This window comes from Fusarium venenatum (assembly GCF_020744135.1).
Source record: "Fusarium venenatum strain MPI-CAGE-CH-0201 chromosome Unknown EDB82scaffold_4, whole genome shotgun sequence".
In the NCBI taxonomy this organism is placed as follows: domain Eukaryota; kingdom Fungi; phylum Ascomycota; class Sordariomycetes; order Hypocreales; family Nectriaceae; genus Fusarium; species Fusarium venenatum.
Window position 1 is genome coordinate 3,845,019 of NW_027072132.1, and position 14,375 is coordinate 3,859,393.

A 14,375-nucleotide genomic window follows, 5' to 3' on the forward strand; every position below is an offset into this window, starting at 1 on the left:
TTGACAGGGAGAATATGAACAAATAGCGACGCCCAATCAGTCCCATGGACCTCAATAACTACTAAATGTGCGATAATGGTAGACTCACGGAGAGTTCAAGATGCTCGCTTTCTTAGCCAAGTCGACGAGTATAAAGATGTTTTCCAATTACCAGAAGCGCATCAAGATCTTATTCTAGTCTTCGCCATATTCTCCTCTTCTGTCGACCTTGTCTCGATAACATTCAGTTATAGAGCAGCATCCTCACCATCAACACCACAAACACAAACACCACAAGCATCTGCATCAGCATGTCTCCGGAAATTCCTCCCGAATTTGCCAATCTCTCTCTCACACCTCTCTCCCCACCTCTTCCTCCTCTCCCACCTCCTCCCATCCAAATCAACCCTCAACCCAACTTTCTCACCATCGTCGAGCACGCAGTCATAATGCATTCTGAACGCAAGTGGAAAGTCGTCAACATGGACCCCCGAGGTCCCCAGAAGAACATCGCATGGAATATCCCTCGCAGCAACAACTGGCTGGCCAGAGTCAGCAGCCCTCGCGCCAACACTGAGCTACTCAACATGATCCGTCCTGCACAAGGAACCACCATGCGAGGCTATGTGAGCACCTGGGATGACGATGTCAGCCTGTCCATCATAATTTGCAAGATCCGTGCCAATGAGCAGGGAGAGATTGAGTATGTCCCCGGAGGTGTCAAGCCTGACAGAGAAGAATACTTTATTCATTGGTTGGCTTCCGTTATGGGTTTTGACGCGATTTACATGCCCATTGGTTGCTGCGGATGCCACTCGCTCGGGTTGACTTGAGGTCTTGAGAGTGCAGTACCCACGAAGTCGGCAACAGTTTCTGGTTTGGGAAATTTAAAGGCTTCATTTTCTGGAAGGGGGAGATATGGAATGGCTGCCTAGTACCTGCCTCAGTAGTTAGGTATCTGGGTAGGCTACTGGATGGCAGTGGCCAAGAGTGCAACTGCCCGTCGCTCTTTCCTCCACTAATGCAAACAACCGTCACAACCTCAAGCAGTAAACAAGCAATTGATTGTCTACTCTCTTTCGCCATTTCAGTGCATTCGTGCTCCATCACTTCCTCTCATGCAATTCTTCTTCCCTTCTTAAAACTATACACTTCCATTTCCGATGGTGCCTTATGCGACATTCGCCTGTAATCACTTCCGGCTCTAACCTCACAATATCACCATCTACAACATGCCAGAAAACGACCCAAGTGCCACTGCCGACGACAAGGATTCTCCTACCCCCAACGAGGGTTCACCTTCCTCTAGCTCTATTAGCTACAGTTCCTGCTCTGACGATTGCCGTCACCTTGCTCATATCGAAGCCATACCAATCCGTCATGGCGGTCGTCTTCGCCTTGTCCGCCGCGCCCGTGTAGCCTTCACCGAAGACACTTGGCATGTTATCAACTGGAACTGTGGGGGTCCCGATATAGATATTTGCTACAGAGTTCCAGGCCACAAGAACACCTGGATCGCAAGATTATCCACAGACGACAATGGAAAGATGATGTTGGAGCTTCTACGCCTTATCGAGTCTCGCTGTACCGATAAACAAAAGGTTTACGACCGAAACCACTACATCGGCTACGATGAAGAGGACGGAGAAGACGCCATGTCGATAATCATCGAACTGTTCGAGGGGACGGGTGAAGGAAGTATCACGGAAGTCCTGACTGAACCAGAGAAAATCCCTTTACTTCAGGCAAAACTGGGATTCGGGGTAATGGAATATTAAGGAGAAAGGGCCAGTGGATCGCAGGTGTGATTATGAGACTCGAGTGAGAATGAACTAGGAGGAGAATGAAAATGGCGTGACCTGGGACATTTTCTCAATTCTATATTCCACTCAAATATACGGCGGAGCATCAATTGGAAGAAGAAGATGGGAAATACGGCCAGTTACGATGCGAGACTTGTTGTGAGGCGAAATTAGCAATCCGCAGTGCATTATAGCCTGCCAAGTCGGGCAAATGGACAGGATCAAACAATGCTGTATCCATACCTAATTTAGTCAATCGTACTTGACTCTCTGGCCTTAACCTCTATGCTGTGATCATTTGCGTGTCTGCCTTCCCTGTCTTCTCAACCTCCCGCTGGGAGAACACAACTGAAGAACGCATGTCCTCAAGAGGTGGGTGTGGAAGATGTTGATCTTTGAATCGAATGGGTGATCATGTAGGTAAAGACTCTCCTAACGCTATATATCATCATCCCAAACTCGTCTCAACTTTAGGCTGCAATCTCCTTTTGTGTCTCGAATCCGAAGACTACCTGCCTACCTAACTTGGTGAGGAAAATAGGCCACTTCCAAGGCAGTTGCCTTATAGGGAAGTCGTGGGCGGCCTCAGTCAAGCGACGACTTTGGTTCAGTTTCCCAACAGTAACAACAACATCATCCACGCATTCGCTACATGGTATCTCTACGGCACTCAGAATGTCCTCTTCAAGCCGGCAGCCCACGTGGCTGATATTTGTGATGAGGTTCAGACCGGAAGGCTTCTTATGCATACGAATATTTACGATCGATAAATTCGCGATGTTTATAACTCCTCGAGTTTGGCGCGACGTAGATGTCGAAGAGTTCAAAAAAGCGAATCGCATTTGTTTTGTTACTCTTGACGATATGGAGAAAGAGCTTGCTGACCTGGCAACACACTTGTTCAATGGGATAAAGGTGGATGCCTGGTGGTACGAGGTATTCCGCGACGAATCAAGGGAATAGCATTATCTCATGTATCCCGTGGGGTATGTTAGTTGAACCTCTGTTTGGAATTTCACTGATGATGATAGGTTCGATACCAGCAAGATTGGCCCTGAGTACTGGAATCCAGAGTCCGACATGGACTTGGCACAGATGAGACAATTAGAACTCGAGACTGCAGGAAACAATTCATCGGATAGCAAAACATCAGAAGAGGCTATTGACGACGAGACTGATGATGACGAGACTATTGACGACGAAATATCGGCGGACGAGGCAACAGGACCAGGAAAATTGGTCAGCACCAAGGACAGCAATAACCAGGAAACCGAGACTGAGAGTGAAGACGCTCAACAAGAGAAGCAGTCAAAAAGGGCACGAAAGAAGAAAGGAAAGAAACGAAACAAGGGGACAAGATTCGACAAAGGTTTCACCAAGAACAAAAAGAAGAAGAGAAAGTGAACTACCAGCTGAACCGGGACTGTCGGGACACAAATACATGATTAGCAAAGTATGAACCAAGTTGTAGCGATTCTGCCGATAATAAATAGCGTTGTTAGAAATTTTACACTTTCTCTCTAGGCAATATTGCGGTGGGAAGTATTCTGAAGTATAGTCCGCTGAGAAGGAGGGCCACCCCTCAGGGTATCAGAAAAGTTGGCCGCTGGAAGTATACGAGACAAAATTAATAGGTCACTTTATGCTCCTTAGGCCATAGTTCTTAGACTACTTATTCTTATACCCTAAGACTTAGTAGGCTAACTTTTCTGTTACCCAGTAGATGGTCTCAGTTCTACGAGATCACAACTGACTATCCAATATGTTCTGTTTTATTCGATACGCATCCCTATAAAAATTACGTCTAACAGACACGGACACAGAAACAGTCAATGAATCCTCTCGAGTCGTTCATAATACTCATCATCGCATTGGTACATTCGCTATGTTATGTCGAGTCTGTGCACAAAGAACTCTAGTTCCCATACTTAGATTGTACCACATCACTATGCGCCGCATCAAAGGACCTTTCAGCTGTGCACAAGCTCTGACGTTCGTTACTCGAAATAGCATATCTGACTTAATTTTCGCATCTATGAAGGCTATTAATATGGATATGTGAACCCGTTGTTCGACTCAGCCAGCTCAATTGGCTCGACCCAACTCAATTGACAAGTCAACAACCATGAAACTCATCTTTGTGTCTCTCTTTTCGCTGGGTCTCGCTGTCACAACGCCTCCGGAACCTGTCATCCTCAACCCGATTCCCGACAAGGCCCATTCAGGGTGCTACCACTAGTTCGTTCTCCTTCTCCTCCTACTGTCTCATCGCCGCGCCTCCCAGGATATCTACTAACACTTCTCCAGCACAATCTCAAAGAAAGATCACTGCTGTCTTCCTCATGTCTGCGCCTGCAAAGATGGTATGTTACATACAATCCGCTACTCACTGTATCCCGTCACTGACTGACTCGAAGGCAACTTCTACCTCTTCAACGACGAATCATGGAAAAAGACATCCAACGGATGTAATCCTCCGTGGGGGATTCTAGGAAAGTCACTGGAAGATATCCCAGGGTACTGCTGCAAGAGGTGGAAAGCACCCAAGCCCAAGCTCAACTGGTAGTCTCTTCACTGGCCGTTTACTCGCTTTTCTTGCGGATTATCGTTCTGCGGTGGCATTTCTCTTCTTTACTATCTTTAGACCATTCCTATACCTGAAGCTATCTTTTATTTTTTGTCTTGGCCTCTATTCTCATACCTCAAACCATATTTGATCTATAGATCCTTCACTTCTTCTTCTTCTTCTTCTTCTTCTTCTTCTTCTTCTTCTTTCTTGGTAGCTTTACAGTCCTCAATACCGACAGCAATACTCTCCAGCTCGTTCCCGTTCCCAATGAACGGTCCAACAGTATCATTCGAGTTCACTGGTCCATACGCGAACCACCCACTAACAGGCTGTGCCGTGACTTTGCCTCCTTCTTCCATCCTCTCCACTCCAACGTTTCCAGCGAGTATGTAAGCTTCCATGTCAACTCCTGGATGAGGATAACCCTTCATCGTTACGGGTGCTTTTGCGTAGCCTGTAGAAACGTCTGACAAAGACAGAGGAAGGTACTGTTGTCCATCCATGATGAGGGTCCAATCGTTAGGATATATACCCATCCGGGGTTCTTCCTTGACAGTTTCCTTTTCCTCCTCATCGTCATCATAATCCTCCCATGCATCATACCCTCTCCTCCATCCATTCCTTTCAAAAAAGTCAAACCCCGTTATCCAGCCGCTAACACCCCACTCGTTTGCTCCCTCTCCACAGGACCACTGCTTCTTCACTCTCACAATCTGCTCCCAAAACAATTTTGTTTCTTCTGCGTGTGCATCATCCCACGAACTAACGAACCTCTTCATTATTGGCCTCAGCATCTCTGCAAACAATTCGGGATCTGGACCAAATTCTTTGAGATAGTCCAGCTTGGCTTCGAGCTTAACCCAGTCTTCTTTCGTGCCGAGTAGCGTGACACTGGGTATACCGCAGACTAACCATCCCTCAAAGTCAAAGAACTGCTTCATAAGACCCATCATGAGTACTGCGGCAGTAACATCGTCTTTGGGGGTGGAAGTGCTGAAGCCAGGCATGATCCAGTCCTTCAGCCATTTTGGCTTGACACGCTTGTCAATCTCGTCACTAAAACCGACGACCATATCATCCCACGAATTCCCCTCGACGACGATCTTTTTCTTTCCACCTTCATGCTCAACGAATAAACTTCTGACTTTCTCGGAATGGACACTCATGTAGAGATTCATCTGTACAAGTACCTCAAACCAGACCTCTTCAGGCCTCAACACGAGATGCTGATGCTGAGCCCATGCTTCAACAGCGCCTCGTATAAACCCGCCCGAAGAGGGAAATACACGCCCTGTAGAAAATACATCATTGGAGAATGAGGATGCGAGAAGAGAAGGCTTGTATGGATTCGAGGAGGCGACTTCCTCGGGGCAACTTCTCCTAAACAAATCGTCGACCGAAGTCGCTGCGCCTTGGTGAGAGAGCGGTAGTGGCGCGACGGGTGAGAGCGGAATGGTGATTGAGGCGGTGACCAAGCCTAGACCTGCCAGCCACAGAAGCATCGTGGAATGATATCGGAATAATATTCGGCCAACAGGTATCTCAATCAGCCCATATAGTATTTTAAGAGTCAAGGATGAAGATTACGGGCCTACCGATCGGACGGTTTGACAATCCCTGCCTTAGCGGCTCCATCATGCTGGTGAAGTTGGATTAGGTCAAAACTGGGCCGAATAATAAGGCTCAAATCTCATGTTGTATCGGAGTCTATCTCATGATCGCATCTCAGATCATGATATGCATCTTGTTGTCATTAAACTATAAGCCATAGTCACGGCTGTCATAATCGGGCCATTAGTCTCGATAGGATCGGATCTCCATTTGTCACATCAAGATAGCGGATCTTACCACGAAAGGTGTGCGACAGGTTATGTCTCGATCGCTCAATCCAATAATAGATACCAAGTTAATATCATCTCGTATTGTTTACTTTAATTTATGCCACGGGAGCTCGGCGAGTAAATGCCTCATCTCAATAAACACTTAGCAAAGTAGGTAGGCACTATAATTTGAAGGATTCACACTCATGGGTAATAATCACAAAAAACGTTCAGAATGTAAGTTGAGCAACCGATGTATTCAGCGCTATATCAATCTATAAACCAAAGGACTTATGCATATCATGTCCTAATATCCAATCCTGCGCCATGCTGACAAATGATGTATCGTAACCTCGTAAACGCCATGCCTTGTAAAAGCCAATCTAGTAAAGAACCGAGATGTTGAAAAGATAAAAGCTTCCAGCTTATTCCTCAGCGCTGTCGGCCTGGACACGTTGCACAACGCTGACAAGCTCGGGGAAGATCTTCTCGTTATCCTGAATGCCGCAGATTTGCTTAACAACATCCTCGGGTCCATTCTCGGACATGATCTTGGCGAGCTCCTTAGACTCCTCGTCGTCGGTAACTTCCTGGAAGCGGAAGGCCATCTCGATGGCGTCGAGGAGGTACTTGATGCTTTGTCCGTTCTCAGCGAGCTCGGCAGCGGGGCCGACGAAACGCTCCTTGCGAGAGAGCTTGCGCAGGGGAGCACGGCCGACTCGCTCGACGGCATCTTCCAAGTGGGGGTTGCCGATTCGCTTGATAATCTTCTCGACATAGGCGGCCTGGGCCTCCTCGTCGATCTCGTGCTTGGCGACGATCAGGTTCTTGGTCTCCATGAGAGCACCGCGGACCTCTGCCATGATCTCCTTATCCTGAAGGGCATCGTAGACGGTACGCTTTCTTCGGTTGTAGCCGTGGTAAGCGGCAGTGGCGTGGCCAGTGTTGACGGTGAAGAGCTTGCGCTCGATGAAGGGAGCAAGGTTGTCAACCCAGTTAATGCCCTGGATGTCAGGGATGCCAGCGTCTTGGAAGGGAGTGCGGTCAACGACCCACTCGAAGAACTTCTCCAGTGTGACATCAAGTCCAGCGTTGGGGTCCTGGGCGGGAACGATTCTGTCGATAGCAGAGTTGGCATAGCGAGCTCTCAAGTGGTGGTCCTCAAGACGAGAGGGCTCAGTGTTGCGAGGGTCCTTGATGTGCTCAGCAAGAGTATCTGTAGCGCCGATGGCGTTCTCGCAGGCGATGACATGTAGAGGAGCGCTGTCTGTTGAGCGGGCGTCGATACCCTTGGCGATGACGGGAGCGATGAACTTGAGGATGTTGGGACCGACGGAGCAAGTGACAATGTCAGCTGTGCGGATGGCCTCGATAAGATCCTGCTCGTGTGTTCGGGAGTTGATGGCCTTGTAGTTTGTGATTGTGTTCTCTGTGGTTCCTTCAGATCCGACCTCGATGACCTTGTAGGAGGGAGTTTCGTTGATGAGGTTGACGATGGTGTCGTTGACATCGGCGAAGATGACGTCGTAACCAGAGTTGTGGAGGAAGCAGGCGACAAAGCCACGGCCTGTAGATGTTAGCAAGAGATTAAGAGAGGTGTTAGTTATAGAGCATACCGATATTGCCGGCGCCAAAGTGAACAGCTGTCTTGGCCATGATGAATATGTAAAATGTATGTGTATAAGTGGGAGGATGTGGTATAAGTGTATGTGATATGTCTTGGTATGAGACTAAGATATTGTATTGTATGAGAGAGTAGATGGAATGAGATGAGAGATAGAAACGGTGACCGTAGCGAGGGAAAAGACGAGTTTATATGTCAGTCTTGTTGTAGTCCAAAGTGGTGTCCTTCCGTGACGATGACGGGTCAAGGGGACGGGATCCATAGATGCCATCATCTCGTCGTTAGAGGGGGGGTCCACTGTACCTAACTAAGCACCTACAAGGCAAGTGGGGACCCTACCACAGAGGTCAAGTACTGCATGTACCATGATGGATGCCATCATTTGTACAGTCTTGGCATTTTGGTTACATCTGCCCGTGGCTACTTCAGGTCTTATCCATTGGTTACGGTCACTAGCCCAAACCGTAACACACAAACAAGGATCAAATCAATGATGACAACGAGCATGTCGACAGGCCTCCTGATAGATGATTGGTAGCCGAGGACACTACCGTTTAACGGACGGTACCTAAACGAATGAATGCAGTACCTCATGCATCGAGCCCGCCATGGGACAGTGTTTGTTCAACGGAGGTTATCCGGCACTACAGGGAGTTTGCAAAGATTTACAGGGGTCGAAACAGCCCAGCCTGACCCCACTGTAACACAGGTTGTCACCTCACTGAAGAGAGTCAGACTCAGAGCCCCAGGGCCGCCTTGCCTAAAGCGAACCATGGAACGTCTAGACAAAGACCCTATCTCATGCCACCTTTATCACTTGTGCTGTGACTGAGATATTTGTTTTGAGTCTCTACAAACATCCGAAATATTTAACCATTTTTACTGTACATGATACACTACAATTCACAGTAGATATCAAGAGTAATTCTTTTCCACTTGCACCAATTAGAGAATCATCCAGATACTCCTAGGTACCTCTGCCGAGTGGATAAAGGAACACTTTTCCCCTCTCTCTGACGTCGGCTCCTCCATCGTGGGTCTTCAAAGCGCAGTAACACAACTTGGACTGGTTGGATGGATATGATGGAATTAAACAAATGGAACCAGCTTCGGAGCCCCAGACAAAAAAAAAAAAAGACTAAAAAAACCTGGGGCAGTTGACATCACTCGTTCAACCTGTGTTAGTCAACCTCCTTGTTTCTCATCTCACGATGTTCTCGATTGCAGTATCTCGATTGACATGATTTCATAGCCCATATTAATTGTTAATTTTCTTACAAATGTCCATAATTATGACTTGCTATGTATGTCAATCGATCATGTGTTTTGTTCTTTATCGTGATGAACAAGACAACACGTAGACATGGCCACTCGCCGTCGGCATCTCGGCCATTCCTCTCCGCCATTTCAACCTCAACTCTCCCGTCTACTTGATGCCCTTGTTGACGATAATCAAAAGGCGGCTCGGATCTCTGCATGTGCAACCCATCCATAGAGGGCCCTGTTCATTCCACCAATTATTATTGGTAGAGTGGGTACTCCATCCTTAGACGGTGTGCTGGCTTCAATTCAAAGTGAGGGTATTTCCAAAATGGCTGACATGTCGAAACCCGAAACTTGAGCCCAGCCCAGCACAAGTGTGGAGTCTTTTTATGCCGATGCATGTGAAGACATTCGGCAATTCTCACGTCTCAAATTGAGGCTTTAAAATAAAACTCGTCCGTGCAAGGCGCGTATATCGCTTGTGAGAGTCGGAGAAACTGCATCTCGACGCTTTCGACTTGTCCTATGTCAGTTACCGCATGCAGTGTAGCACGTGTAATTCCCTATTCACAGACTAGCAGTCTAATTCTTATCTCATGTGCTACAAGTCATCTGTAAATGTGTATCAGTTGTATCGCCTAGCCTGTGACGAACGGGCGTTGAGTCGTCTGCCGTCCCTCGTCTTACCTGACAAAGTGCATCTACCACCATGCATCTGCATCTACCTACCTATCTGCAACCACCGACGTCATACCCTTGGACAGTTCCTGTACAGTGCATTCAGGGTCAGGTTACAGGGCTCTCATCTCAGCCTGGACTGTTCCAGGGACAACAAAACAAACGGCCATTCCTAATTTTACCACCGTAATCGCTCCGAAAGAGTCATGCCATCGAATCTCGTACTGCAAATTCCCTCAATTTTATTTCTCTCCCCAGGATAATAGGGACGATTGTATATTCTATCGGATCAAAAACCGTACAGCCCCGTATATCCCTGAATTGATCCCTATCGGGCCTCAACTCCGAGATCCTGACTCTTCCGTCTGTCCGTTTTCGTCCGTATACTGTATGTACACAAGCATAGCCTCAGTCCGTAGATAACGCTGTCCAACAGAACGAATCATAACCTCGTCTGCCAGTGGGACTTGAAGCCAAGAACGGTTTACCTTGGCAATGAATTAGCGCCGTTATCCGATTGGTGATGGCTTCATCTCTCTTTTTGCAATAAACATTTTCCCACGTTTACCGCGCTAGAAATTGCGTTTTTGTTACTGTACCTGTTGATCTGGGAAAGGTATCTTTTTCGGAATATCAATAACAGGCTAATTAATAAAATTCGGAAGCCTGCCAATATTTCTCCGGCAAATACATTTATTTGTTCATCTCATCTGATGGCTGACCGTCTGTTACGCCCTTTGTCTCATTCATCACGCAGGGTCCTGTTCGCTTCTTCTAAGGGTCCAAGCCACCAACTTACCGATTGTGACTGACCGATGTAGCATAACATATCTTTGCTTGTCTCTTGTCTTCGCTTCGCTCCTCTGATGTGTTGTGCTGACTCACGCATATTGATGAGCCGTGGAAAACCGGATATAATACAGAGAAAACACCATGACTTCTTGACTCGCTCGTCATCGATCTCACCAAACTGCCCAGGGACAAGCACATCGTGAAAAGCCTCACGACGTCAGAGGTTACCTACCTGTTCTTTGTAGTTACTGTAGAACGAACTACACTGCAGTGGCCCACTCACACTGACTTCATATTGTCTAAGCGCAATGCAAACAAAAACTCCTCTTAGTGTCGCATCGCATTGGACGGATTGGTGTGAGTGGAGTTTTCTGTTTTGCTAGTCATCAAGTTGAACTTGTAAAAGTGTAGGAGTACTACAGAAAAGACTGACGAGATACGGCTTGTTGGGGCTTATTCAGACGGTAACTTTGCATAACAAATGCACCACTACAGATGAGTCTCGACGTTGCTCATGACGATCAATTTCAAAGCAAAAGCCAAGTGATCGTCATTCTTTTGAACCAAAAGAGTATCTAGGTAAACAATCATCGTGATTCCGACATGAGCCGAAAATTATGTCCTTTCCCCAAATCATGATATCTCCTCTCACTCAAATCAACCAACACTCTTATTAACCTCGACAACCCATTTTGACTCAATTGAATCCATTATTGATCAAGCTACTCCGAATCACATAACGATTCCCCCTTTCCCCACCTCATCCTCTTGATCAAAGTCTGGGGTTGTATACACACATCTTCTCCCCCGCCAAAGCCACCACCGCTTCGCCATGTACCCCATCCTTAAAATACCACTCTGCAGTATCACTCTGTCCTGCGCGATATAACTGAAAACATGCCACAATGAACGTTTCTTTCCATGTCTTCATATCACAGTCACATTAATCGCTTCCCCTTCCTTCTTCCCCATATTCCCCCGCAAACCAAAACAACTCCACCTTCTGTACTCAATCTTGGCCTTGGTCTCACCACCAGCCGTTCTGTATCACTCCCAAAACGGAAATACCATCGACAGTACCAAGCACATGTAAGAGTGCAGTCAACATTCTCTTTGTAAGCCCTATACAGGTATGACTACAGTATTTTCCCCTCTCTATGAAGCATTACATGTAAAAATCCAATTCATCTTTCCTTGTTAGTATTACCCTAAAGGTAAGACGTAGTTCAGTTTCCACCATGGTAAAAGGCAATTCAAGTTCCCAGCATACGCACTCGTGAAACAAACTCATTAACGTACTTCCCAATGAAAAGCCTCGGCGTAAATGTTCTTACGTGTCATGGAGATTTGTCTGTTGTTGTCATGCTCTGCATCAAGGTGTTGCGATTAATGAGATCCGCTCAATGAGAAATCGCGCAACAGTTCTACATTCGGTTCATCGGGAAGTGTTTAGTGCAACTTCAATTACACATCTGGAAATTACGAGATGATCTATTGGCTTGCCTTACTGCGGCCAATATCCGAAGACAGAACTCACAAACTCATCTACAAGTGATACTTGTACATACACACTTCATTCCACAGAGTCTCGATCACACTTCAACGGTCCAGAACACCGAATTCAACCAATCTTGTTTATGCTATTTTAATTATTACCCATCATCGCGCCACTCGCTATCCATTATCGTCACTCATACTCCTTTTAGTTCTGACCATACTTCTTGAAGGCACCAATGAGACCACCAGTAGAAGCATCGTGACCCTCGCCGTTGCCCTCCTCGTCAAGCTCCTTGAGGATCTTCTTGGCCAGGACCTTGCCCAGCTCGACACCCCACTGGTCGAAGCTGTTGATGTCCCAAATAGCACCCTCAGTGAAGGTGAGGTGCTCGTAGTAGACGATCAGAGCACCCAACTCGGCAGGGCCAATGGCACCACCAACGAGAATAGAGGTTGTAGGTCGGTTACCCAAGAATCGCTTGTGAGGGACAAGCTCCTCAGGGGCACCCTCGGCGCGAACCTGCTCATCAGTCTTTCCAACCATGAGAGCCTCAGCTTGGGCAAAGTAGTTGGAGGCAAGCATCTTCTGGTGAAGGTTGTCACTGACGGGGTTGTGGGACTTGGCAGCGAGGATGAAGTCGGTAGGGATCAGCTTGGTGCCCTGGTGAACAAGCTGGAAGAAGGAGTGCTGAGCGTTGGTGCAAGGCTCTCCGAAAAGGATAGGACCTGACAGGTTAGCTTAGTCCTTGCTCACTATGCAATGACTTACCAGTGGTGTACTTGGCGGAAGATCCATCAGAGGTGATAGTCTTGCCGTTAGACTCCATAGAGAGCTGTTGGAGGTAGGCGGGGAATCGGTGGAGGTACTGGTCGAAACTGATAACTGTTAATGTATGTGCATACTTACTGAACATACAAACTTACGGAGCAACAAGGTGAGTCTGGGCCTGGAAAAAGTCAGAGTACCAAACGCTCAGGAGGCCACCAAGAATAGGGATGTTGTCCCTGAGGGGAGTCTCGCGGAAGTGCTTGTCCATGGCGTGAGCACCGCTGAGGAACTTGTGGAAGTTGTCAAAGCCAACGTAGAGAGCAATGCTCAGACCAATGGCACTCCAGACAGAGTAGCGACCGCCGACCCAGCTCTCGAAGCCAAACATGTTCTTGCTGTCAATGCCAAACTTGGTCACCTCCTCCTCGTTGGTGGAGAGAGCAACAAAGTGCTTGGCAATCTCGCCCTTGTTGTCGGTCTTCTCGAGGAACCATGTCTTGGCTGTGTTGGCATTGGTGGTGGTCTCGGCAGTAGTAAAGGTCTTGGAGGCAATGAGGAAGAGAGTGGTCTCAGGGTCAGAGTCCTTGAGAGCCTCGGCGATGTGTGTACCGTCAATGTTGGAGACGAAGTGAAGCTTCATGTCGTCAGCACCGTAGTGCTTGAGAGCCTCAGTGACCATGACAGGGCCGCTATACAATGTTAGCTTGGTCTGTAGCATACGGTATAGCAACATACAGGTCAGAGCCACCAATACCAATGTTGACAATGGTGGTGAGCTTCTTGCCAGTGTATCCCTTCCACTCTCCGCTGCGAACCTGCTCAGAAAACTCCTTCATGTGCTGGAGGACATCGTTGACGCCGCCCTGTGTGTTCATGACATCAACGCCCTCAACCTTCATGTCCCAACCACCAACGTTTCGCAGGGCAGTGTGGTAGACGGCGCGGTCCTCGGTGAAGTTAATCTTCTCGCCAGCAAACATGGCATCGCGCTTCTTCTCAACGCCAGCCTGCTCAGCGAGCTTGACGAGGAGGTCGAGGGTCTCATCGGTGAGGAAGTTCTTGGAAAAGTCGAAGAGGATCTCGGAGCTGACGCCACCAGAGGTAAAGGTGCGGGTGAATCGGTCGAAGCGCTGAGGGTCAGAAGCAAAGGCTTCCTTGAGGACGAAGGACTTGCCAACGCTGTCGCGGTGCGACTGGAGGTCAGACCAGGCGGGGAGAGTGTTTGCAGGAGCCATTTTATCGATATATGGATGAGGATGGGGAATATAGAAGGGAAAGAGAGAAAAGGAGGGTTTAAGAAGAAGAGGGGAAATGATGTTGTCTTGTATTTTGCTTCAGATCAGGTCCTCATACCTAAGCTGTTCCATGAGTGGAGGGGGAAAGAGCAAAAGCATGGGCGGGGTGGGGGCATCATCCCACCAAATGGAAGCTTCAAGTCAACCGTTTGATGTTGTCATGATATGATATAAAGATGGGTATCGATATGGAATAATATTCATTTTTAATTGATTGTTAACGTTTCTATTGTAATAGTTAATTAATATTCAATCAATTATACTTTATCAATTGTCCCCAAGTTAAT

The 14,375-nt window shown here is 47.5% G+C and overlaps 6 protein-coding genes across 6 annotated transcripts; 3 read left to right on the forward strand and 3 right to left on the reverse strand.

Moving 5' to 3' along the window:
• Positions 1-1,012: 1,012 nt before the first annotated feature.
• EDB82DRAFT_319633 (uncharacterized protein) lies at positions 1,013-1,822 on the forward strand. The gene has a single exon (XM_025738267.2). It carries the CDS (start codon positions 1,212-1,214, stop codon positions 1,755-1,757), a length of 546 nt encoding a protein of 181 aa, XP_025593044.1. The 5' UTR covers positions 1,013-1,211; the 3' UTR covers positions 1,758-1,822.
• A 634-nt stretch (positions 1,823-2,456) lies between these two features.
• EDB82DRAFT_561847 (uncharacterized protein) lies at positions 2,457-3,276 on the forward strand (the record flags this gene model as incomplete). The annotated part of the gene is made up of 2 exons (XM_025738268.2): positions 2,457-2,710; positions 2,813-3,276. The coding sequence occupies 2 exons, from the start codon at positions 2,457-2,459 to the stop codon at positions 3,183-3,185; spliced, it is 627 nt and encodes a 208-aa protein (XP_025593045.2). The 3' UTR covers positions 3,186-3,276.
• Positions 3,277-3,896: 620 nt separating this feature from the next.
• EDB82DRAFT_561849 (uncharacterized protein) lies at positions 3,897-4,347 on the forward strand (the record flags this gene model as incomplete). The annotated part of the gene is made up of 3 exons (XM_025738269.2): positions 3,897-4,019; positions 4,089-4,144; positions 4,199-4,347. The coding sequence occupies exons 1-3, from the start codon at positions 3,907-3,909 to the stop codon at positions 4,345-4,347; spliced, it is 318 nt and encodes a 105-aa protein (XP_025593046.1). The 5' UTR covers positions 3,897-3,906.
• A 59-nt stretch (positions 4,348-4,406) lies between these two features.
• On the reverse strand, positions 4,407-6,262 carry EDB82DRAFT_319654 (uncharacterized protein). Its single transcript, XM_025738270.2, has one exon. It carries the CDS (start codon positions 5,850-5,852, stop codon positions 4,500-4,502), a length of 1,353 nt encoding a protein of 450 aa, XP_025593047.2. The 5' UTR covers positions 5,853-6,262; the 3' UTR covers positions 4,407-4,499.
• Positions 6,263-6,412: 150 nt separating this feature from the next.
• Positions 6,413-8,159, reverse strand: EDB82DRAFT_514676 (mannitol dehydrogenase C-terminal domain-containing protein). Its single transcript, XM_025738271.2, has 2 exons — positions 7,787-8,159; positions 6,413-7,737 (listed from the first exon to the last, which is right to left on the reverse strand). The coding sequence occupies exons 1-2, from the start codon at positions 7,824-7,826 to the stop codon at positions 6,596-6,598; spliced, it is 1,182 nt and encodes a 393-aa protein (XP_025593048.1). The 5' UTR covers positions 7,827-8,159; the 3' UTR covers positions 6,413-6,595.
• A 4,070-nt stretch (positions 8,160-12,229) lies between these two features.
• On the reverse strand, positions 12,230-14,028 carry EDB82DRAFT_435960 (Phosphoglucose isomerase; the record flags this gene model as incomplete). The annotated part of the gene is made up of 4 exons (XM_025738272.1): positions 12,230-12,750; positions 12,794-12,900; positions 12,949-13,482; positions 13,529-14,028. 4 exons carry the CDS (start codon positions 14,026-14,028, stop codon positions 12,230-12,232), a joined length of 1,662 nt encoding a protein of 553 aa, XP_025593049.1.
• Positions 14,029-14,375: the final 347 nt, after the last annotated feature.

Excerpts from the sequence above, each read along its gene's own strand:
- EDB82DRAFT_319633 (XM_025738267.2), top strand. The coding sequence starts at position 1,212 with ATGCCAGAAAACGACCCAAGTGCCACTGCCGACGACAAGGATTCTCCT.
- EDB82DRAFT_319654 (XM_025738270.2), bottom strand. The coding sequence starts at position 5,852 with ATGCTTCTGTGGCTGGCAGGTCTAGGCTTGGTCACCGCCTCAATCACC.
- EDB82DRAFT_514676 (XM_025738271.2), bottom strand. The coding sequence starts at position 7,826 with ATGGCCAAGACAGCTGTTCACTTTGGCGCCGGCAATATCG. Across the intron at positions 7,738-7,786 it reads CTTTGGCGCCGGCAATATCG|GCCGTGGCTTTGTCGCCTGC; the intron begins GTATGCTCTATA and ends TAACATCTACAG.